Source organism: Phalacrocorax aristotelis, unplaced genomic scaffold (assembly GCF_949628215.1).
Source record: "Phalacrocorax aristotelis unplaced genomic scaffold, bGulAri2.1 scaffold_225, whole genome shotgun sequence".
Classification (NCBI taxonomy): Eukaryota; Metazoa; Chordata; class Aves; order Suliformes; family Phalacrocoracidae; genus Phalacrocorax; species Phalacrocorax aristotelis.
This window is the reverse complement of record NW_027441228.1, coordinates 11391-32679: the sequence shown is the minus strand read 5'-3', so window position 1 is coordinate 32679 and position 21289 is coordinate 11391. Positions and strand designations below refer to the sequence as shown.

The window sequence follows — 21289 nt, the reverse complement described above, 5'->3', positions numbered from 1 at the left end:
CCCATCCTGGTGTAGACAGGCTGTGCCCCCCCTAGGCGCTGCGAGAGTTCGGGTGTCCCCCCTGGGAGCCCCCCTGGGGGCCAGGGAACACCCCCGAGACCCTCCTGGACAAGGAGCTCAGGTAATGCCCACCCCCCCATGCAGCTCGGGGAACCTCTGCAGCTGAGCCCTGACCTCTGACCCCTGACCCTGCCACCCCCAGCCCAGAGCCAGTCCCGGGGGGTCCTGTGGTGGCCCCCGACTCCGCTGACGTCGCCGCAGCCATGGAGGCCGCCCGCCGCATCGCCCTGGGTGAGCGATGGGGCTGTGGGGGGTCCCCAGACCCCCAGCTCCCTCCTGGGAGGGGGTCCCACCCCTGGGTCCCTCCTGGGGGGCTCCCACCTCCAAACCGCCGGGTCCTTCCGCAGGTGGGGGCGGCTGCCAGGGGCAGCGCGTGCCCGGGTGCTGCGGGGGGCGGCGGCGGCACTGGGGGGGGGCGGGCCCTGAGCCCCCCCCGAGGGATGGCGACGGCGACGACGGCGACGATGGGCGGCTGCGGGCGGCACTGCTGCGGTGGGCAGCGCATGTGGAGCTGATGGGTGGGGTCGTGCAGGTGGGCGGGGCCTGCAGGGGTGGGGTTTGGGTGGAGTCTGAGGGTGGGGCCGTGGGGGTGGGGCCGGGTGCTGCAGGGGCCGTGGGGCCAGGCAGAAGGGGTGGGACTGTGCAGCAGTAGGCGGGGCTTGGTGCTTCAGGGTGGGGCTTGGTGCTGCAGGGGGTGGGGCCAGGCAGCGAGGTGGGGCAGAAGGGGCGGGGTGAAACCACTGGGCGGGGCCACAAGGGGGTGGGGCGATGGGCTGGACCAGTGGGGGTGGAGAAGGGGTGCGGATGATACCTGTGCCTGGGGTGGAGCCTCGGCAGGGGCGTGGCCAACATACTCCCGTAGGAGGTGCCTGGTGGGCGGGCCCTGGTGACGCGCCGGCCGCTGGGGGTGGTGGGCGTGGCCTGGAGCGGGCCCCGCCCCCTTCGGCGCGCGCTGGAGCTCCTCCCCCCCGCGCTGGCGTTGGGCAACGGGCTCGTGGTGGTGGCGCCCCCCAGCGGCGTTGGCTCTGCACTGCGCCTGCGGCAGGTGGGGACCCCCCGGGACCTCCCCCGGGACCCCCTCCGGGACCCCCATGAGACCTCCCCCCGGGACCCCCCCCCGGACCCCCCCCGGGACCTCCCCCGGGACCCCCCCCCGGGACCCCCCCCGGGACCCCCGAGCATCCCCAGGGACCCCCAGGAGCCCATCTGCGATCCCCTCTTCTGCTCACTGCCCCCCAAGCCCCCACAGAAACCCCTACTTACCTCCCCGGGACCCCCTGGAAACGCTCCCGGGACCCCCCGGCCCTCCCAGGGATCCCCCCAGAACCCCCAGTAATTCTCTGGTGATGCTCCCAGGACCCCCCGGCCTCCCCCTTGTCCCCATTCACTCTGTGACCCCCCCCCCATCGTCACTGTCCCGGACCCCCCCCGCCCCCGAACCTCCCACCCACCCCAGTGACGGCGGCTGTCTGTCTGTCCCCAGGCACTGGTGGCTGCGGGGCTCCCCGGGGGGGCTCTGGCAGTGCTGCCGGGGGGGGCCGGGGGCGCCGGCGTGTCGCTGGAGCGGCACCGGCCCGACGGGCTGTGGCTCTGCGGGGGGGGTGCGGTGAGTGATGGAGGGCACGGAGGGGGAGGGCACGGAGGGGGAGGGCACGGAGGGAGAGGGCGGGGGGGCCCTTGGGGGTGGGGGGACACAAGGGGGATCCCTGTGGCGGGGGGGCTGAGGGGGATGTCCCCGGCACGGGGGATCCCTGTGGCGGGGGGGCTGATGGGGATGTCCCCAGCATGGGGGGGTCCCTGTGGCGGGGGGGCTGAGGGGGATGTCCCCAGCATGGGGGGGTCCCTGTGGCGGGGGGGCTGAGGGGGATGTCCCCAGCACGGGGGTCCCTGTGGCGGGGGGGCTGAGGGGGATGTCCCCGGCACGGGGGGATCCCTGTGGCGGGGGGGCTGAGGGGGATGTCCCCGGCACGGGGGGATCCCTGTGGCGGGGGGGCTGAGGGGGATGTCCCCGGCACGGGGGGATCCCTGTGGCGGGGGGGCTGAGGGGGATGTCCCCGGCACGGGGGGATCCCTGTGGCGGGGGGGCTGAGGGGGATGTCCCCGGCACGGGGGGTCCCTGTGGCGGGGGGGGCTGAGGGGGATGTCCCCGGCACGGGGGGGGGGCCTTTCCCATGCCCCACCCCAGCAGCCCCTCCCCTGGTCCCCCAGGACCCTGACTGGGCCTCGGCTGTGAGCGTCACCCACGTGTGGGTCCCGGGTCAGGTTCTGGGGGGGCCGGGGCAGGACCCCCCCCCCAGTGCTGAGCGGGAGCTGGAGCTGCGCTGCACCCGCCCCCACTGCCTCTGGGTGCCCGGGGGGGGGCCCTGAGCCCCTGGCCCCTGACCTCTGGTGACCCTGATCTGTCACTCCCCCCCCAACAAACTGAGCCCTGGGCTGCGGCTCCGACCCCAATAAACCCCCCTCCCGCCTGTGTCATGTCTCTGCCCGTGGAAGGGTCTGGGGAGGGGGGCCCCGGCGGGCGTTGGGGGGTCCCGGGGGGGTGGGGGGGGGCTTTCCCCCGCGCCGGCAGGGGGCGTCCCGCACCGCCACGTGCCCCGACGTCTGGGTCCCCTCGCGCTCGAGGCAGCCGCGCCCTCGGGTTAGAGCGGCGCCGCGGGGGGGGGGGTCCCGGGGGTCCCGGGGGGAGGGCGGCGCCGCGACGCCTGGGTCCCTGGGGGGCGGGGGGGGTGGCTCCCGGACGCCCTGGTCCCCTCGGGAGGGGAGTGGGGGTGCCGGGGGTGGGGAGGGGGAGCCGGGGCGCCCGGGTCCCTGGGGCTGCCGGGGGGTGGGGGTGGGGGGAGGCTCCCGGACGCCTGGGTCTCCCCCCACCCCCCGACGCCTGGGTCCCCACCCCGGACGCCTGGGTCCCCTCGAGAGGGGTTGGGGGTGCTGGAGGTGGGGCGGGGGAGCCGGGACGCCCGGGTCCCTGAGGGTGCTGGGGAAGGGTGGGGGGGAGGCCCCCGGACGCCTGGGTCCCACCCCGGACGCCTGGGTCCCCCCTGGACGCCTGGGTCCCCCGTTCCCCCCCCCCCCCCCCGGCTGCCCGGGTCCCGCTGAGCCCGGGCGCCGCTTTCACTTTCGGCGGCGGCTCCGCTGCGGTACCGGGGGGGGGTCCTGGGGGGGTCCCGGGTCCCCACTCAACACCCCACCCTTCGGCCGGCCCCACCCCAGCTCGGCCCCGCCATGGACCCGGCCCCCGGCTCCGTTCTGGTAAGTGGGGACCCTTCGACACCCCCCCCGTGGCCCCTCCCGTGCCCCCACCCCAGACCCCTCATCCCCCTCCAACTCTTCTCCCCTCTGACCCCCACTTCTCCCCCCCAGGGCTCTCCCGTACCCCCCACCCCACCTGCCCCAACACCCCTGAAACCCCATGAGACCCCTGTGGGACCCCCATGGGACCTCCAGTTTCCACCCTCCCCGCTGTCCCCCCCCAGGTCTCCCCACCCCCCTGGTGCACCCCCAGGTCCCTTCACCCCCCCGGTACCCCCCCAGGTCCCCCTCCTGCTCCTCCTGGACGTGTCCTGCCCCAGCGGCTGCTGCTCCTTCGAGTTCAATCCCATCAGCAGCACCTTCAGATCCCACGTGGATGATCTGGTGAGACCCCCACGGGACACGCACACACCCCCCCCCCCAACCTCTGGGACCTCTCAAACCCCTCTGGGACCCCAGGGACATCCCCCCCACCGTGACCCCCCCAACCCCCTAAACTCATGTAGACATCCTGGTGAGAGACCCTGAATCCCCCTCCAGGACCCACCCTACTTCCCCTGGATCCCCGAACTTCCCTGGGACCCCCCCCAACCTCCCTGAACGCCCTCACTTCTGGGGGAAAGCCCCACTCTGGGTCCCCCCAGACCCCTTGGCACCCCCTCTGGATTCTCTGGGACCCCTGAGCTCCCCCCAAACCCCCTGGATCTCTTTGGGGACCCCTTAAGCCCTCTCCTGGTCCCGTAGAGCTCCTGGCTGATCCTGGACTACCCCGTGGCGATGCCCAGCAACCTGGAGATGGTGAGCAAGAGCCCCCTGACCCCTGCGTGGGCCCCCCGCGGTCCCCCGACCCCCCAACTCCCATCCTGCACCCCCCTCCATCCCCTGCAACCCCTCAAACTCCTGACCCGTGTTTCCCCCAACCCCGGCCCCCCCCCGCGGCCCCCCGGCCCCCCAGGATAGCCACTGCTCTGACCTCTGGGGGCTGCACTTCGTGGCGGCGGCGCTGAGGCGCATGGCGGGGGTGGCGGGGGTGGCGCTGGCCCCCCAGCTCCAGGCTGTTGCCACCCACATCACCTTCGTGACTGAGTGCCACATCCACGTGAGTGGGGGTCCTGGGGGGGTGGGGGTGCCTCTGGGGCGGGGGGGGGGGGGGGGGGGCGTCCTGAGGGAGAGCTGGGGAGGCTCTGGGGGTCCTGAGGACAGTTTGGGAGGGGCTGGGAGGCCTCGGGGGGCCTCTGGGGACCCTGCAGGGGTCTGGGTGGGTCCCAAGGGGGATTCTGGGGGGTCCAAGGTAGTCCTGGGGGTTGCAGGGGGGGGTCTCTGGGCGGGGCTGGGGGAGCTCAGGGACATTTCTGGGGTCCCGGGGGGGGTGAGGAGGGGTTTGGGCCCCAGAGCTCCCCAAGGGGCCCTTGGGGGGGGTCCCGGGGGGTTGGGGGCTCCTGTGACACCCCCCCAGGACCCTCAGGACTGCGTCCGGCTGGAGACGGTGAACGTATCACAGCTGCTGGGATCCCTCGTGCAGCACCTGGGGGGGCTGCAGGGGCGCCCCCTCCACTTCCCTGGCTGCGCCCGCCTGCGCTGCCGCCCAGGTACCCCCAGGGATCCCCGCAGCACCTGTGGGACCCCCAGCCCTCCGGGACACCCTGACCTTTCACAGACCGTCCCCGGGGAGGGGGGGGCACTCCCCAGGCCCAGCCCCTGGCACCCATCCTCAGGGATTTGCTGCCCAGAGAAACCTTGGGACCCCCTCCCCACTGGGGAACCCCCACCCCCTGGGGAGTCCCCCGAGTCCCCCAGGGGCTCTGTCCTCCATGGGAATCTTTCCAGGACCCCCTAAGCTGGTGTAGACCCTCCCCCCACAAAGGGGATACCTCTGTGCAGCCCCCCCCAAACCCCCGGGGACCCCTCAAAGCCCCCCTGGGACCCCTCTGACCCCCCATCTTCCCCCAGGCCCCCCGCTGACCACCCCTGCGGGGCAGCACGAGGGGACCCTGGGGTCCAGGCTGGGCCCCCCTGGCATCCACGGGCCAGTGCTGCTGGGGGGGCTCGGGGGGGCCCTGGCCCTGGCGGCGGTGGCCTGGGTCCTGTGGAGGCGGCCCTGTGCCCAGGTGGGGATGCACTGGGAGCAATGGGAGCACCGGGAGGGCGGGTGGGGGGCACGGGGGTACTGGGAGCGCCAGGGAGGCGGGTGGGATACTGGGAGCAGGGCTCTGGGGCTGGTGTGGGGGTGCAGGGGGCACTGGGAGGGGGATGCTGGGAGCACTGGGGGGTGCTGGGGGTGTGTGTCCCCTCTCAGCCCCGCCCCCAGCCCTTGCAGGAGGCACCGGTATCAGAGCAGGATGGGACCTGAGCGGCCAAGCAGGGAGCCAGGGAGGGACTCAGGTATCGGGGGGCCCTGGACGCCAGGGTCCCTGGTTGGGGGGGGGAGCCGCCCAGACCCCTGGGTCCTCACCCCAACGCCCCCTCCCTGTTCAGGCTGGCCTGAGGCGCCGGTGCGGCAGGATCGCGGCTGCAGGAGAGATGGGGACCCCCCGGATCAGCCCCGGAGGCACGGAGGGACCCTGGGGGCCACAGGGGGGCCCCTCTGGGCGTTGTCGCAGGACCCCCCAGAGCCATGGAGAGACTGGGGGGCCCCGGCCCCCCACGGCCACCACACAGGGCCCATAAAGTTGATGTCGAGATGTTGTCTCTGAGCCTGGTTTGGGGGGGCTGGGGAGCAGAGCCTGTAGCTCCCCAAGCCCCCTTGAGCCCCCCACACCCCTTATGTGCCCCGTGCACCTCGAGGTGGCAGTGCTGGGGGGATCCCTGGGGCTCTGCACCCTCAAACCCACCCCATCCTCCCCAGCCATGGGAACACAGTGCTGGGGGGCTCCCTACAAACACTCTCGAGGCATCCCCCCAGCAGCTGCCTGGCCTCGTTAGGGCCCAGCTAACGAGGTGCTGTGGCTGCCCCCACTCAGGCGCTGACCCATGGGCTGGGGGCACCCACTAATGAGGCTGGGGGGCTGGTGAGGTGGGAGACCCCTCGCTCTGACCCAGCTGGCAGCTTAAAGGGCCTGAAGACAGTGCTGCATCCCAACACTCAGACTGGGGAGAGACTGGGAGAACTGGGACGGGCTGGTGAGAGGCACAGGGGAGGACTGCGATGGACTAGGGAGGTCGCAGCAGACTGGAGCCATCGTGCCCAACAGGTCTTTATTGGGGCAGGGGTCTCACAGGGGTGGGGGTCTCCGGTAGCAGAGCTGGAGCTGGGGCCAGGCGACCCTGCCGTGGGGCAGCCCCAGCCAGCGGTGGGGCAGGAGGCAGAGCAGGGCCAGCAGCAGCAGCAGCAGCACCAGCAGCGCCCGTGGCAGGGCTGGCAGTGCCCGCAGCGGCCTGCCGGGAGGGGGGGAGAGGGTGCGTCAGGCGCAGGGGCTTCGAGCTGGCGGCCGGGGCTTGGGGACGTGCTTGACGCCCCTCCTGCTCCCGGCCCTACCTCGCGCTGGGGCCTGGGCACTGCCTCGGCTTGGCCGGCTCCTCGCCATCCCCCGACAGGGCTCCGGGCGCCACCATCCCTGCGTCCTCCTCCTCCTCCGCTTCCCCTGTCTCCTGGGCAGAGCCACGGGCCAGGGGTCAGCGGCTGGGGCACCCCTCCCCAGGACCCCCGTGCCACCACCCTTACCCGGCGCGTTGCTTCGATCTCGGTGCCCAGTGGCTGCGCCGGGACGTCGGCCTCGCCGAGCGGGCGCCACAGCTGCCTGTGTGAGGAAGAGGAGGTGTGAGGTGCTGCAGAGCAGCGCCGGGGCGGGGGCCGCGCCGCATGGTGCGGTACGGCGAGGTGGCGGCGGCCAGGCCCTGCGGCGGGTCATGGCAACAGGGAGAAGCCGTCACCAGCAGGCTGGGAGCGCGACGGGGCAGGAGCCAGCACCTGGTGCTTCCAAGCCGGGGCCTCGGCGTCCGAAGGCGCCAGCCCACGTCCCAGCTGGGCTGAGGAGCCGTGTCCTGCTGCGGCCCGCCCCGCGGCCCTGGGGTACCCACACCCCACCGCCAGGCACGCAGCCACGGCGCCGGCTGCCACACGCCCCTGCCTCACGGCGGTGTAACAGCGTGGCAGCGGAGCCGGGCCGGCAGAGCGGGATCCGGCAGGCGGTTACGGGGCGGAGGCTGCGGTGCCCCGGCTCCAGGTGCCCCCGAGCATCTCCTGCCGTGGCGTGCCACGGCACACAGCCGGCAGCCTTGCGGCGAGGGTCCCCCAGCGACCTCGCCATGCCAGGAAGGGTCCCCCCCCACTTCTGCCCATCCCGGTTTTCACCGTTTGCCCCTTTTCCCCACTTCTTAAGGCTTCCAGAGCTGGGCTGCCAGCCAGCAGGATGCCGTGCAACATGCCCGGCACTCCCTATCACCGAGGAGCCGGAGCCAGGCTTGTGTGCCAGGGGCGTCCCACCCACACGTCCCTCCTGGCCCGGCAGAGGCGGCGATGTACATGGCCCAGGCGTCCTGCATCCGGCCCAGCTGGCTGCAGAGCCGCGTCGTCTCCAGCCGCAGCTCCTGGGGAAAACGGGGCTTTCAGACACAGTGGGGTGTTCAGGCACCCTCCGCACCGCTCTGCCTTCCCCGGGGCAGGACCTGTGGGGCCCCGCGCCACCACGGGCCACCCGCACAGCTGCTGGGTGCTGGCTCTTTGCTGCAGCCCCCCAGGACGGGCTGTTCAGGTGGCACCTGCAGGCCATGCTGCACCCAGAGGAGCCGCAGGCTCTCCTGCTGTGGCATGGGGCTGTGGCCCCCAACCCCCAGAGAGGGCAGCCACCTCCGGGCTCTGCCCGTGGGGATCCCCGTGGCTGGGAGGGGTGGGGGGGGCTGCAGCCACCCTGGCCAGGGAGCGTGATGGGGCTGAGTACGCCGTACCTGCACCGCCCCGTCGTACTCCCCAAGCACCACCGTCAGCTCCTCCACCCTCTGCCCCGCCTGCAGAACAGGGGTGGGGGTGAGAGGGCTCGGGGCCAGGGGGCTCCCACCACGGGAGGGGGCTGCGGGGCGGCCCGAGGGCTGGCGGTGAGGGCTGACGGTGGCCAGAGCTGTGCGCGTCCCCGGGCGGTGCTCACCTGGGCGAGGGCCGCATCCCGGGAGGAGAGGAGCACTGTGCACCGGCAGAGCTGGGCCTGGGTGGGGGGAAGAGCCTCCTTACCAGAGCACGTGCCGGTGGCTGTGCCACGCACGGTGCCAGGGAGCGGGGCTGCCCAAGGACGCGCAGCGCCTGACCCTCTGGTGCCCCCGGGGTGCCCGCCGCCGGGACGGGGGACAGATGCCCGCCTTGTTAGTGCCTAACGAAGCGCGTGGCTTTGGCCAGGCAGCATCGCTGCTGCCGCTTACCTCCAGGTCGGCCGTCTCAGCTGCCAGCGCCTGGATCCGCTCCCTCAGCCCTTGGCCCTCGGCAAGCAGCCGCTGGTTCTGTGCGGAGCAAAAGGGGCTGGCGACTCTGTGACCCTGGCACTGCCGGGCATCCCCGCTTCGCCGCGGCCAGCATCGGCGTCCTCACCTCCTCCTGCAGGCCATCGGCTCGCGAGCACAGGCACCGCTGCTCCTTTTCCTGGGGAGGGAAGGCGCGGGGCCCTGAGCCACCTCCCCGCGTGCCAGCCTGGCGCCTTGGCGGCGGCTGGGCGCTCACCAGGAGCAAGGAGGCCGGGCCGCTCACCAGCTGGCGTGTCTGCCGGCGGAGCTCGCTGTTCTCCTCTTCCAGCCCCTTCGTCACGGCCTTGAGGTCCTCCAGCTCCTCGGCGGCCGCTCTGGCCTGCTCCAGCGCCTGCTGGCTGCTGCCAGGGACAGCCGGACACCAGCGCTTTGGTACGCTCCTGGGGCCCCACGGCCCCAACCAGCCCCGGCCCCGGGGCGGGGAGCGCACACCAGCAAGGGGGCAGCCGCCCGCCCCAGCACCCGCTACCCGCCCCTGCACCCCTGGGCTCCGGGGGAGCCCCCAGCCCTGCGCGGGTGCCACACCATCGCAGCTGAGCCTTCAGCTGAGCCGCCTCCTCAGCCAGGCGGGTGTTGAGCTCCTCGGCCAGCTCGGCATCTCGCTGCAGCTTGGCATTCTGGGCGACCAGCTGCTCGGCGCGGCTGCGCAGGCCGGCAGCTTCGGTGCTGCGGGGGTGGGATGCGCTGCCGGTATGGGGATACGCTGAGGCTGGGGCCGGCATTGCCGGGGTCCCCAGTACAAAGCGTGGCCGGGACCGGCACTACATCCCTAGTGAGCCAGCACTTACGGGCTCGTGATGTCTGTGTTGCCGCCGTCACCCTCGAGCTGCGCAGCTGCCGGGGCTGTGCGTCCTTCCCCCGCTGCGGGACAGGCACAAGGGGATTTCGGGGCTGTGCCGTGCCTCTGCCGGCAGCCCTGGCTGAGCGGGCAGTGGTGCTGCTGCAGGGCAGCAGGCTCCTTCCCAATGCTGTTGGCATCTGTCTGTCCGTCTGCCCCTTCGCTGTCAGGGGGAACCCGGGGCCGGCACCTCCGAAACAAGTTCCCCAGGATTCAAAGTTATCGGCTCCCGCTGATGCCACGCCTGCGAGCCGGTGCCTGTATGCCTCTGCCACACCACCACTGGGGCAGCCCCTGCACCAAGCCAGCCACTCTCCCCGGCAGGGAGGAAGGGGGTGACGGCTGCTGGTCTCACCGTGGCTGTGGCCAAGCCGCCCTTTCGGGGTGGAGGGGGACGCGGCTGCGCTCGCCAGGGTAAACTGGACACCGGCGTCTCCGCCACAGCTCTGGCAGCCCTGCTCCACCGGGCACCGACTCCCCCCTCCCTCCCTCCCCTCGGACCCTTCCTGTGCCGACACCCACCCGCCAGCACTAGGCCGATGTCGCCTGCCGCTGCATCCCGCTCCTCGGCGAGCCGCGAGCCCCTGGGGAGATGGGAACCATGGGTTGTGCTGGCTGGGACACAAGGAGCCACGTCCTGGCCCTGGTCTCCTGGCACTGACCCCTCCTGCTGGCACGATGCGATCCACTCCCGCATGACGGCGTGGAAGGTGGGCAAGTCCAGCGCCGCGCCCACCGCCTCGGGGTCCAGCATGCGGCGCAGCGCCTGCAGCTGGCCCTCCTCGCCGCTCTGCCCTGTCACCGCCTGCAGGTACTCGACCACGCGCTGTGCCAGCACTGTCCCTGCGCACGGGGCGGGGGGTCTGTCCATGGGGCCGCCCCTCCCTCAGCCGTGGCTGGTGATGGGGAAGGGGTCTGGGGAGGGCGTGGGGCGAGGGGGTTTGGTGCGGAGCTGGCGCTGGGCCCCCGAAGGCCTCCCTGTCCCTGGGTGGGGGCAGGCCGCCAGTGGGAGGGTTTTTCCGGCAGCCTCGCGTGGCGGAGCTGGGTTAACCGCAGGGTGAGCCCTCGAAGGCTCCTACAAGCTGTATCCGGGGCTGTGGCTCCCCCTGCACCCCTCGCTACCTGTCTGCTCGGGGTCGCAGGCGGCGAAGGTGCAGTTGACGACAAACTCCTCCGAGCAGCGGCTCTCGCCCTGGCCTGTGGCCGCACCGTCCTGGGCTGCTGAGGGGGACCGGGAGAGGTTTTGGAGGGACCCTGTCCCCTCGCCCCGCCGGTCCCTTGCATCACCCGCCAGCTGGGGCGCGTGGGCTGCCGGCCGGTACCCACGCTGCGGTGGGTGCTGTGGGGTCTCCGCCTCCACTGCCGGCAGAGCAGCCTCCGTGGGGGGGGCAGCGGCACCCGGGGTGCGGGGCAAGGGGGCTGGGGGCCCCTCTGCAGCCATCGTGCCAGAGCGGGGGGTCGGGGGGGTGCTCGGCGTCCCCGGTGCCCCGGGGCTCAGCCGAGGGCCCTGTGGGCAGGGGGCGCCGCTGCCTGAGGGGAGAAGAGGCGCCGGGTGCTGCCGGGGGCCAGGCCCGGCCGAGGGGGAGAGCAGGGGCTGTGGGGGGCTGCGGGGGCGTGCGGGGTACGGGGGAGACAGCGAGGGGCTGCGGGGGGGTGCGGGGGGCTGCGGGGGGGTGCGGGGTACGGCGGGAGGTTTGGGGGGGGCTGCGGGGGGGCGCCGGAGGACCCCAGAGGGCGGCCCGCTCCTCACAGGAAAGGGGCGGGGCGAGGCGCGAGCTGTTCCCGCCCCTGGGGAGAGGCGGGGAAAAGGGCGGGGCGAGGCGCGAGCCGTTCCCGCCTCACAGGAAAGGGGCGGGGCGAGGTGCGAGCCGTTCCCGCCCCTGGGGAGAGGCGGGGAAAGGGGCGGGGCGAGGCGCGAGCCGTTCCCGCCTCACAGGAAAGGGGCGGGGCGAGGCGCGAGCCGTTCCCGCCTCACAGGAAAGGGGCGGGGCGAGGTGCGAGCCGTTCCCGCCCCTGGGGAGAGGCGGGGAAAGGGGCGGGGCGAGGCGCGAGCCGTTCCCGCCTCACAGGAAAGGGGCGGGGCGAGGCGCGAGCCGTTCCCGCCTCACAGGAAAGGGGCGGGGCGAGACGCTCCATGCGGCGGGTGCCGAGCGGCGCTGGGTCCTGCTCCCCGTCCCGGTCCCGGTCCCGGTCCCCGTCCCGGTCCCCGTCCCCGTCGTGCTTCTTCCAGCTGCTTTTATTGCCCCTGAGCTGACCGATGACAGACCCCAGCGCCCCCCCCCTCCCCGGCCCGCCCCCCCCTCAGAGCCCCCGCAGCAGTTTGTCGTAGTCGGTCTCCAGGTTCCTGACCAGGAACATCGACAGCATCAGCAGGCAGAGCTGGGGGACACGGTAAGACGCTGCCCCACGGCTGTTGTGCAGCTCCCCCGGAGGTCCTGCTGCCCCCAAGCCATTCCCTTGCCCCTCAAGCTGCCCCCCAGCCCAGCCCTGCAGCCCCCAAATCACCCGCTGCTCCCCCAAGCTGCCCCCCAGCCCAGCCCCGTGCCCCCAAATCACCCTCTGCTCCCCCAGGCTGCCCTCCCAGCCCAGCCCTGCAGCCCCCAAACCACCCTCTGCTCCCCCAGGCTGCCCCCCAGCCCAGCCCTGCAGCCCCCAAATCACCCGCTGCTCCCCCAGGCTGCCCCCCGGCCCAGCCCCACAGCCCCAAACCACCCACTGCTCCCCCAGGCTGCCCCCCAGCTCAACCCTGCAGCCCCCAAATCACCTGCTGCTCCCCCAGGCTGCCCCCCAGCCCAGCCCTGCAGCCCCCAAACCACCCTCTGCTCCCCCAGGCTGCCCCCCCAGCCCAGCCCTGCAGCCCCCAAACCAACCCCGGCCCCCTAAGCTGCCCCTCAGCCTGTCCCACAGCCCAGCCCCACAGCCCCCAAAGCACCCACTGCTCCCCCAGGCTGCCCCCCAGCCCAGCCCTGCAGCCCCCAAATCACCTGCTGCTCCCCCAGGCTGCCCCCCCAGCCCAGCCCGGCAGCCCCCAAACCACCCTCTGCTCCCCCAGGCTGCCCCCCCAGCCCAGCCCTGCAGCCCCCAAACCACCCCCGGCCCCCTAAGCTGCCCCTCAGCCTGCCCCCCAGCCCAGCCCTGCAGCCCCCAAACCACCCCCTGGCCCCTAAGTTGTCCTCCAGCCCAGCCCTGCTGCCCCCCAGACTGCCCCACAGCCCCATGAACTACCCCACCACCCAACCCACACCATGGCCCTGCAGCCCCCAGGCTGCCCCCGCGCTCAGCACCAAGCCCCAGGGCAGACCCCTTACCTCCAGCAGGCCAATGCCCAGGCAGATCCCCACGATGGTGATCAGGTTTTCGGCCAGCCAGCCCTGGACGCCCTCAGCACAGCCCTGCCAGGAGGAGGGTGAGAACCAGGGGGCTGCTTGGAGCCCCCAGGCCATGACCCCCCCACCTGCATTCTTCCAGGCCCCCCCCGCTTCCCCCTAGTGCTCTGTGCTGAGCCCCCCACGCTGCACCCGCCGTGTCTCACCCTTGGGAAGATGTCCTGGGGGGCAGCTGTGGGGCAGCGGCCATGGGGCAGTGCTTGGGGGGGCCCGTGGGTGCTGTTGGGTGCTGGTGCTTCAAGGCAGGAGCAGGCGATGGCCCTGTCCCCATCCTCAGGGGGGCTGTCAGGGTGCTCCCAGTCCTGGGGTCCGTTCCAGCCGCAGCAACCGAGCTGGGGGCAGGCAGTCAGTGGGGTAGCCATGGGGCAGCCGTGGGGCTGGGGGGGGTCCCCTGGGCCCAGTGAGGTCTCACCTGCTGCTGGATGGCATCCCAGCTCTCGTGGGGGTCCCCGAGCGGCCCCTGGGCCGGGTACCCCTGGATCAGCTCCTGCACGTAGGTGGCCACCTTGGTGGCCAGCTGCAGGGGGGTGAGTGCAGTGCCCCACGGCTACAGCATCACCCCACAGTTCCAGCATCCCCCCACGGCCCTGCCCCACACCGCCAGAACCCCTGGCAGTGCCGCACTCACAGTGACACGCTGCGTGTAGACGATGACGCCCACTGTGATCTGGATGGCAAAGAGCAGCAGCAGGATCCCAAAGTACTGGGGGGCGGGGGGGGGAAGGCAGGGGTCAGCCGACCCCCCCCCAGCCCCACAGCACCAGGGGAACGCAGCGGGGCCAGCGCAGTCCCCCCTGCTCCCCCTTGCTGCCCCACACACAGAGGATGTGGTAGGACCACGTGGCTCCACAGCTGCCCCAGGAAGTTGCAGCAGAGCCCCCCCCCGCCCCCTGGCCCCCCAGCCCACCGCACTCACCACCAGCAGCATGGCCTTGATCTCCTTGAGGGCACCCAGGCACCCCAGGAAGCCCAGCAGCATCGTCACGATGCCGACCCCCGAGAAGACATAGGACCAGACCTTCAGGCTGTACAGCGACGACCCTGGGGGGCACAGGGGTCAGGGTGCCCCGCGGCTTGGGGGTGCCCCATGGCTTGGGGGTGCTCCACGGCTCGGGGGTCCCTTACCCAGCATGGCGGCGAAGCTCTGCCGGTCAAAGAGGACCCAGAGGCCGAAGGCGAAGAGGAGGCTGCCCAGGGCCTGGGGAGGCCAGGGGGTGGGGGGTGGGGTGGCTCGGCCCAGATCAGTGAGGAGGGGTGCTCTGGGGCCTGCCTGGCCCCACGGCTCCCACAGGCCCCAGGGGATCATTGACCCACACAAAGCATGGCTGGGCCCCCTGCCACCTTTCCCCCCCATACCCCATGTCCTCTCTACAGCCCAAGTCCCCCACTGTAAATCCATGTCCCCCCCGCACCCACAAGTCCCCTCTACACCCCATGTCCCCCCGAGCCCTGTGTTCCCCCATGTCCCCCTGCACCCTCACGCCCCCCCAGTCACACGCCCCCCCATCTCCCCCCCCCCGCCCCACTCACAAAGAAGAAGAGGTTGAAGAGGAAGAGGAAGTACTTGGTGCAGCCGAGGCAGCTTTTGGGGTTCATGTCTGCACCCGTGGGGGGGGGGGCAGGGGATCAGTGCCCACCCGGGGCCCGATCCGGCCCCTGTGGGGGGTGAAGCGCCCTCGACTCTCCTGGCTTCCCTGGCTCCTCTGGGCACCTGCGGCAGCGTCTTCCGTGGGCGACCCCGTCCCCGGCTCCGTGTCGGGGCAGGAAGCGCTCGGGGCGGCGGAAGCTCCGTGGGGGCGCGTCCCGCGTGGGGCGGCGCCGGGGCCGGGCCGCTCTGCCCCCCCCAGACGGGGCCCCCAGGATGGGACCCCACTGGCCACTGCAGGAAGGTTTAATGACGTCTTGTGACACCACACCACCCCCCCAATCTTCTGGGGGTCCTGGGGCGGGGGTTGCGCAAGCATAAGTGATGGTGAGGATGGTGATGCACCGGTGTCGTAGTTTAGCCCCAGCCGGCAACTGAGGCCCGCACAGCCGCTCGCTCACTCCCCCCCCGGTGGGATCGGTGAGGGAATCAGAAGAGTAAAAGTGGGGAAACTCGTGGGTTGAGATAACGGCAGTTTAACAGATAAAGCAAAAGCCGTTTGCACAAGCAAAGCAACACAAGGAAGTCACTCACCCCTTCCCACGGGCAGGTGGGTGCTCAGCCATCCCCAGGAGAGCAGGGCTCCGTCACGCGTAACGGTGACTTGGGAAGACCAACGCCATCCCTCCGAACGTGTCCCCCCCCCCTCCTTCCCCCGGCGTTATACACTGAGCACAACGTCATACGGTGTGGGACATCCCCGGCATCATCTGGGGTCACCGTCCCGGCTGTGTCCCCTCCCGGCTGCTTGTGCCCCCAGCAGAGCATGGGGAGCTGGAAAAGTCCTTGACTCGTGTGAGCACGACTTAGCAACAACTAAACCATCCCGGCATTATCACCGCTGGTTTTAGCGCGCACCCAAAACAGCCCCACGCCAGCTACTGTGAGGAAAACTAACTCTGTCCCAGCCGAAACCAGGACATTCTCCAACCCTTATTCTACACCATTTACGTCATGCTCAGGTCCCATGCTATGCAGTACAACCTCATTACCCAATCCCCCTCCCTTCCCATCCTTTGATACAATACACAGATACCATTCCCTTAGTCTACGGACCACCCCTGTAAAATGTTTTTAAAATGTCCTCAAAAAGTCCACTGAGTTAATTCAGTCCATGTGTTTGGGCTCCACCTGTTGTGGGGTCACTTGGGCCAAGGGGGTACCAGCTCTCTCCTAGGCTTCTCCACAGCTGCGGTCCCTCCAGGGATCTACCAGCTCTCGCCATGGCTTCTCCACGGCTGCGGTCCCTCCAGGGATGTACCAGCTCTCTCCTGGGCTTCTCCACGGCTGCGGTCCCTCCAGGGATGTACCAGCTCTCTCCTGGGCTTCTCCACAGCTGCGGTCCCTCCAGGGATGTACCAGCTCTCTCCTGGGCTTCTCCACAGCTGCGGTCCCTCCAGGGATGTACCAGCTTTCTCCTGGGCTTCTCCACAGCTGCGGTCCCTCCAGGGATGTACCAGCTTTCTCCTGGGCTTCTCCGCGGCTGCGGTCCCTCCAGGGATGTACCAGCTTTCTCCTGGGCTTCTCCGCGGCTGCGGTCCCTCCAGGGATGTACCAGCTTTCTCCTGGGCTTCTCCACGACTGCGGTCCCTCCAGGGATGTACCAGCTCTCTCCTGGGCTTCTCCACGACTGCGGTCCCTCCAGGGATGTACCAGCTCTCTCCTGGGCTTCTCCACGGCTGCGGTCCCTCCAGGGATGTACCAGCTCTCTCCTGGGCTTCTCCACGGCTGCGGTCCCTCCAGGGATGTACCTGCTCTCTCCTGGGCTTCTCCACAGCTGCGGTCCCTCCAGGGATGTACCAGCTCTCTCCTGGGCTTCTCCACAGCTGCGGTCCCTCCAGGGATGTACCAGCTCTCTCCTGGGCTTCTCCACAGCTGCGGTCCCTCCAGGGATGTACCAGCTCTCTCCTGGGCTTCTCCACAGCTGCGGTCCCTCCAGGGATGTACCAGCTTTCTCCTGGGCTTCTCCGCGGCTGCGGTCCCTCCAGGGATGTACCTGCTCTCTCCTGGGCTTCTCCGCGGCTGCGGTCCCTCCAGGGATGTACCTGCTCTCTCCTGGGCTTCTCCACGACTGCGGTCCCTCCAGGGATGTACCTGCTCTCTCCTGGGCTTCTCCACGACTGCGGTCCCTCCAGGGATGTACCAGCTCTCTCCTGGGCTTCTCCACGGCTGCGGTCCCTCCAGGGATGTACCTGCTCTCTCCTGGGCTTCTCCGCGGCTGCGGTCCCTCCAGGGATGTACCAGCTCTCTCCTGGGCTTCTCCACGGCTGCGGTCCCTCCAGGGATGTACCAGCTCTCTCCTGGGCTTCTCCACGGCTGCGGTCCCTCCAGGGAGGTACCTGCTCTCTCCTGGGCTTCTCCACAGCTGCGGTCCCTCCAGGGATGTACCAGCTCTCTCCTGGGCTTCTCCGCGGCTGCGGTCCCTCCAGGGATGTACCAGCTCTCTCCTGGGCTTCTCCACAGCTGCGGTCCCTCCAGGGATGTACCAGCTCTCTCCTGGGCTTCTCCGCGGCTGCGGTCCCTCCAGGGATCTACCAGCTCTCGCCATGGCTTCTCCACAGCTGCGGTCCCTCCAGGGATGTACCAGCTCTCTCCTGGGCTTCTCCACAGCTGCGGTCCCTCCAGGGATGTACCAGCTCTCTCCTGGGCTTCTCCACAGCTGCGGTCCCTCCAGGGATGTACCAGCTCTCTCCTGGGCTTCTCCGCGGCTGCGGTCCCTCCAGGGATGTACCAGCTCTCTCCTGGGCTTCTCCACAGCTGCGGTCCCTCCAGGGATGTACCAGCTTTCTCCTGGGCTTCTCCGCGGCTGCGGTCCCTCCAGGGATGTACCAGCTTTCTCCTGGGCTGCTCCGCGGCTGCGGTCCCTCCAGGGATCTACCAGCTCTCTCCTGGGCTTCTCCACAGCTGCGGTCCCTCCAGGGATGTACCTGCTCTCTCCTGGGCTTCTCCGCGGCTGCGGTCCCTCCAGGGATGTACCAGCTCTCTCCATGGCTTCTCCGCGGCTGCGGTCCCTCCAGGGATGTACCAGCTCTCTCCTGGGCTTCTCCACGGCTGCGGTCCCTCCAGGGATGTACCAGCTCTCTCCTGGGCTTCTCCACAGCTGCGGTCCCTCCATGGATGTACCTGCTCTCTCCTGGGCTTCTCCATGGCTGCGGTCCCTCCAGGGATGTACCAGCTCTCTCCTGGGCTTCTCCACGGCTGCGGTCCCTCCAGGGATGTACCAGCTCTCTCCTGGGCTTCTCCACGGCTGTGGTCCCTCCAGGGATGTACCTGCTCTCTCCTGGGCTTCTCCACAGCTGCGGTCCCTCCAGGGATGTACCAGCTCTCTCCTGGGCTTCTCCACAGCTGCGGTCCCTCCAGGGATGTACCAGCTCTCTCCTGGGCTTCTCCACAGCTGCGGTCCCTCCAGGGATGTACCAGCTTTCTCCTGGGCTTCTCCGCGGCTGCGGTCCCTCCAGGGATGTACCTGCTCTCTCCTGGGCTTCTCCGCGGCTGCGGTCCCTCCAGGGATGTACCTGCTCTCTCCTGGGCTTCTCCACAGCTGCGGTCCCTCCAGGGATGTACCAGCTTTCTCCTGGGCTTCTCCGCGGCTGCGGTCCCTCCATGGATGTACCTGCTCTCTCCTGGGCTTCTCCACGGCTGCGGTCCCTCCAAGGATGTACCTGCTCTCTCCTGGGCTTCTCCGCGGCTGCGGTCCCTCCATGGATGTACCTGCTCTCTCCTGGGCTTCTCCGCGGCTGCGGTCCCTCCATGGATGTACCTGCTCTCTCCTGGGCTTCTCCACGACTGCGGTCCCTCCAGGGATGTACCAGCTCTCTCCTGGGCTTCTCCGCGGCTGCGGTCCCTCCAGGGATGTACCTGCTCTCTCCTGGGCTTCTCCGCGGCTGCGGTCCCTCCAGGGATGTACCAGCTCTCTCCATGGCTTCTCCACAGCTGCGGTCCCTCCAGGGATGTACCTGCTCTCTCCTGGGCTTCTCCGCGGCTGCGGTCCCTCCATGGATGTACCTGCTCTCTCCTGGGCTTCTCCACGGCTGCGGTCCCTCCAAGGATGTACCTGCTCTCTCCTGGGCTTCTCCGCGGCTGCGGTCCCTCCAAGGATGTACCTGCTCTCTCCTGGGCTTCTCCGCGGCTGCGGTCCCTCCAGGGATGTACCTGCTCTCTCCTGGGCTTCTCCGCGGCTGCGGTCCCTCCAGGGATGTACCAGCTCTCTCCTGGGCTTCTCCACAGCTGCGGTCCCTCCAGGGATGTACCAGCTCTCTCCATGGCTTCTCCACGGCTGCGGTCCCTCCAGGGATGTACCAGCTCTCTCCATTGCTTCTCCACGACTGCGGTCCCTCCAGGGATGTACCAGCTCTCTCCTGGGCTTCTCCACGGCTGCGGTCCCTCCAGGGATGTACCTGCTCTCTCCTGGGCTTCTCCGCGGCTGCGGTCCCTCCAGGGATGTACCAGCTTTCTCCTGGGCTTCTCCGCGGCTGCGGTCCCTCCAGGGATGTACCAGCTCTCTCCATTGCTTCTCCACGACTGCGGTCCCTCCAGGGAGGTACCAGCTCTCTCCTGGGCTTCTCCACAGCTGCGGTCCCTCCAGGGATGTACCTGCTCTCTCCTGGGCTTCTCCACAGCTGCGGTCCCTCCAGGGATGTACCTGCTCTCTCCTGGGCTTCTCCACAGCTGCGGTCCCTCCAGGGATGTACCTGCTCTCTCCTGGGCTTCTCCACAGCTGCGGTCCCTCCAGGGATGTACCTGCTCTCTCCTGGGCTTCTCCACGGCTGCGGTCCCTCCAGGGATGTACCAGCTCTCTCCTGGGCTTCTCCGCGGCTGCGGTCCCTCCAGGGATGTACCAGCTCTCTCCTGGGCTTCTCCACAGCTGCGGTCCCTCCAGGGATGTACCAGCTCTCTCCTGGGCTTCTCCACAGCTGCGGTCCCTCCAGGGATGTACCAGCTTTCTCCTGGGCTTCTCCGCGGCTGCGGTCCCTCCAGGGATGTACCAGCTCTCTCCTGGGCTTCTCCACAGCTGCGGTCCCTCCAGGGATGTACCAGCTTTCTCCTGGGCTTCTCCGCGGCTGCGGTCCCTCCAGGGATGTACCAGCTCTCTCCTGGGCTTCTCCGCGGCTGCGGTCCCTCCAGGGATGTACCAGCTCTCTCCTGGGCTTCTCCACGACTGCGGTCCCTCCAGGGATGTACCAGCTCTCTCCTGGGCTTCTCCACGACTGCGGTCCCTCCAGGGATGTACCAGCTCTCTCCTGGGCTTCTCCACGGCTGCGGTCCCTCCAGGGATGTACCAGCTCTCTCCTGGGCTTCTCCACGACTGCGGTCCCTCCAGGGATGTACCAGCTCTCTCCTGGGCTTCTCCACAGCTGCGGTCCCTCCAGGGATGTACCAGCTCTCTCCTGGGCTTCTCCACAGCTGCGGTCCCTCCAGGGATGTACCAGCTTTCTCCTGGGCTTCTCCGCGGCTGCGGTCCCTCCAGGGATGTACCTGCTCTCTCCTGGGCTTCTCCGCGGCTGCGGTCCCTCCAGGGATGTACCTGCTCTCTCCTGGGCTTCTCCACGACTGCGGTCCCTCCAGGGATGTACCTGCTCTCTCCTGGGCTTCTCCACGACTGCGGTCCCTCCAGGGATGTACCAGCTCTCTCCTGGGCTTCTCCACGGCTGCGGTCCCTCCAGGGATGTACCTGCTCTCTCCTGGGCTTCTCCGCGGCTGCGGTCCCTCCAGGGATGTACCAGCTCTCTCCTGGGCTTCTCCACGGCTGCGGTCCCTCCAGGGATGTACCAGCTCTCTCCTGGGCTTCTCCACGGCTGCGGTCCCTCCAGGGAGGTACCTGCTCTCGCCATGGCTTCTCCACGACTGCGGTCCCTCCAGGGATGTACCAGCTCTCTCCTGGGCTTCTCCACAGCTGCGGTCCCTCCAGGGATGTACCAGCTCTCTCCTGGGCTTCTCCGCGGCTGCGGTCCCTCCAGGGATCTACCAGCTCTCGCCATGGCTTCTCCACAGCTGCGGTCCCTCCAGGGATGTACCAGCTCTCTCCTGGGCTTCTCCACAGCTGCGGTCCCTCCAGGGATGTACCAGCTCTCTCCTGGGCTTCTCCACAGCTGCGGTCCCTCCAGGGATGTACCAGCTCTCTCCTGGGCTTCTCCGCGGCTGCGGTCCCTCCAGGGATGTACCAGCTCTCTCCTGGGCTTCTCCACAGCTGCGGTCCCTCCAGGGATGTACCAGCTTTCTCCTGGGCTTCTCCGCGGCTGCGGTCCCTCCAGGGATGTACCAGCTTTCTCCTGGGCTGCTCCGCGGCTGCGGTCCCTCCAGGGATCTACCAGCTCTCTCCTGGGCTTCTCCACAGCTGCGGTCCCTCCAGGGATGTACCTGCTCTCTCCTGGGCTTCTCCGCGGCTGCGGTCCCTCCAGGGATGTACCAGCTCTCTCCATGGCTTCTCCGCGGCTGCGGTCCCTCCAGGGATGTACCAGCTCTCTCCTGGGCTTCTCCACGGCTGCGGTCCCTCCAGGGATGTACCAGCTCTCTCCTGGGCTTCTCCACAGCTGCGGTCCCTCCAGGGATGTACCAGCTCTCTCCTGGGCTTCTCCATGGCTGCGGTCCCTCCAGGGATGTACCAGCTCTCTCCTGGGCTTCTCCACGGCTGCGGTCCCTCCAGGGATGTACCTGCTCTCTCCT

At 69.9% G+C, this 21289-nt stretch overlaps 3 protein-coding genes across 3 annotated transcripts in view; 1 reads left to right on the top strand and 2 right to left on the bottom strand.

Annotated features, from left to right (window-relative positions):
- FLT3LG (fms related receptor tyrosine kinase 3 ligand) overlaps positions 1-5992 on the top strand; it is an 8297-nt gene extending 2305 nt beyond the window's left edge. Inside the window, 11 exon segments of the mRNA XM_075080328.1 lie at positions 16-121; positions 203-477; positions 479-592; positions 923-1105; positions 1544-1666; positions 3592-3693; positions 4054-4107; positions 4265-4408; positions 4766-4925; positions 5191-5417; positions 5785-5992. Of these exon segments, the coding sequence (XP_074936429.1) occupies positions 16-121; positions 203-477; positions 479-592; positions 923-1105; positions 1544-1666; positions 3592-3693; positions 4054-4107; positions 4265-4408; positions 4766-4925; positions 5191-5417; positions 5785-5976 (1680 nt within the window). The 3' untranslated portion in view covers positions 5977-5992.
- A 508-nt stretch (positions 5993-6500) lies between these two features.
- Positions 6501-11227, bottom strand: KASH5 (KASH domain containing 5). Its single transcript, XM_075080330.1, has 12 exons — positions 10258-11227; positions 10118-10179; positions 9546-9618; positions 9283-9423; positions 8981-9098; positions 8825-8875; positions 8659-8736; positions 8391-8447; positions 7772-7836; positions 6971-7046; positions 6785-6897; positions 6501-6684 (listed from the first exon to the last, which is right to left on the bottom strand). Exons 1-12 carry the CDS (start codon positions 10464-10466, stop codon positions 6522-6524), a joined length of 1206 nt encoding a protein of 401 aa, XP_074936431.1. The 5' UTR covers positions 10467-11227; the 3' UTR covers positions 6501-6521.
- Positions 11228-11814: 587 nt separating this feature from the next.
- CD37 (CD37 molecule) lies at positions 11815-14765 on the bottom strand. The gene is made up of 8 exons (XM_075080325.1): positions 14512-14765; positions 14107-14179; positions 13898-14022; positions 13610-13684; positions 13394-13498; positions 13128-13313; positions 12904-12987; positions 11815-11974 (listed from the first exon to the last, which is right to left on the bottom strand). The coding sequence occupies exons 1-8, from the start codon at positions 14575-14577 to the stop codon at positions 11897-11899; spliced, it is 792 nt and encodes a 263-aa protein (XP_074936426.1). The 5' UTR covers positions 14578-14765; the 3' UTR covers positions 11815-11896.
- Positions 14766-21289: the final 6524 nt, after the last annotated feature.

Excerpts from the sequence above, each read along its gene's own strand:
- CD37 (XM_075080325.1), bottom strand. The coding sequence starts at position 14,577 with ATGAACCCCAAAAGCTGCCTCGGCTGCACCAAGTACTTCCTCTTCCTC. Across the intron at positions 13,499-13,609 it reads TCTACACGCAGCGTGTCACT|CTGGCCACCAAGGTGGCCAC; the intron begins GTGAGTGCGGCA and ends ACCCCCCTGCAG. Across the intron at positions 11,975-12,903 it reads TGGGCATTGGCCTGCTGGAG|CTCTGCCTGCTGATGCTGTC; the intron begins GTAAGGGGTCTG and ends CGTGTCCCCCAG.
- KASH5 (XM_075080330.1), bottom strand. The coding sequence starts at position 10,466 with ATGGACAGACCCCCCGCCCCGTGCGCAGGGACAGTGCTGGCACAGCGC. Across the intron at positions 9,424-9,545 it reads AACACAGACATCACGAGCCC|CACCGAAGCTGCCGGCCTGC; the intron begins GTAAGTGCTGGC and ends CCACCCCCGCAG. Across the intron at positions 9,099-9,282 it reads CTGAAGGCTCAGCTGCGATG|CAGCCAGCAGGCGCTGGAGC; the intron begins GTGTGGCACCCG and ends TGTCCCTGGCAG.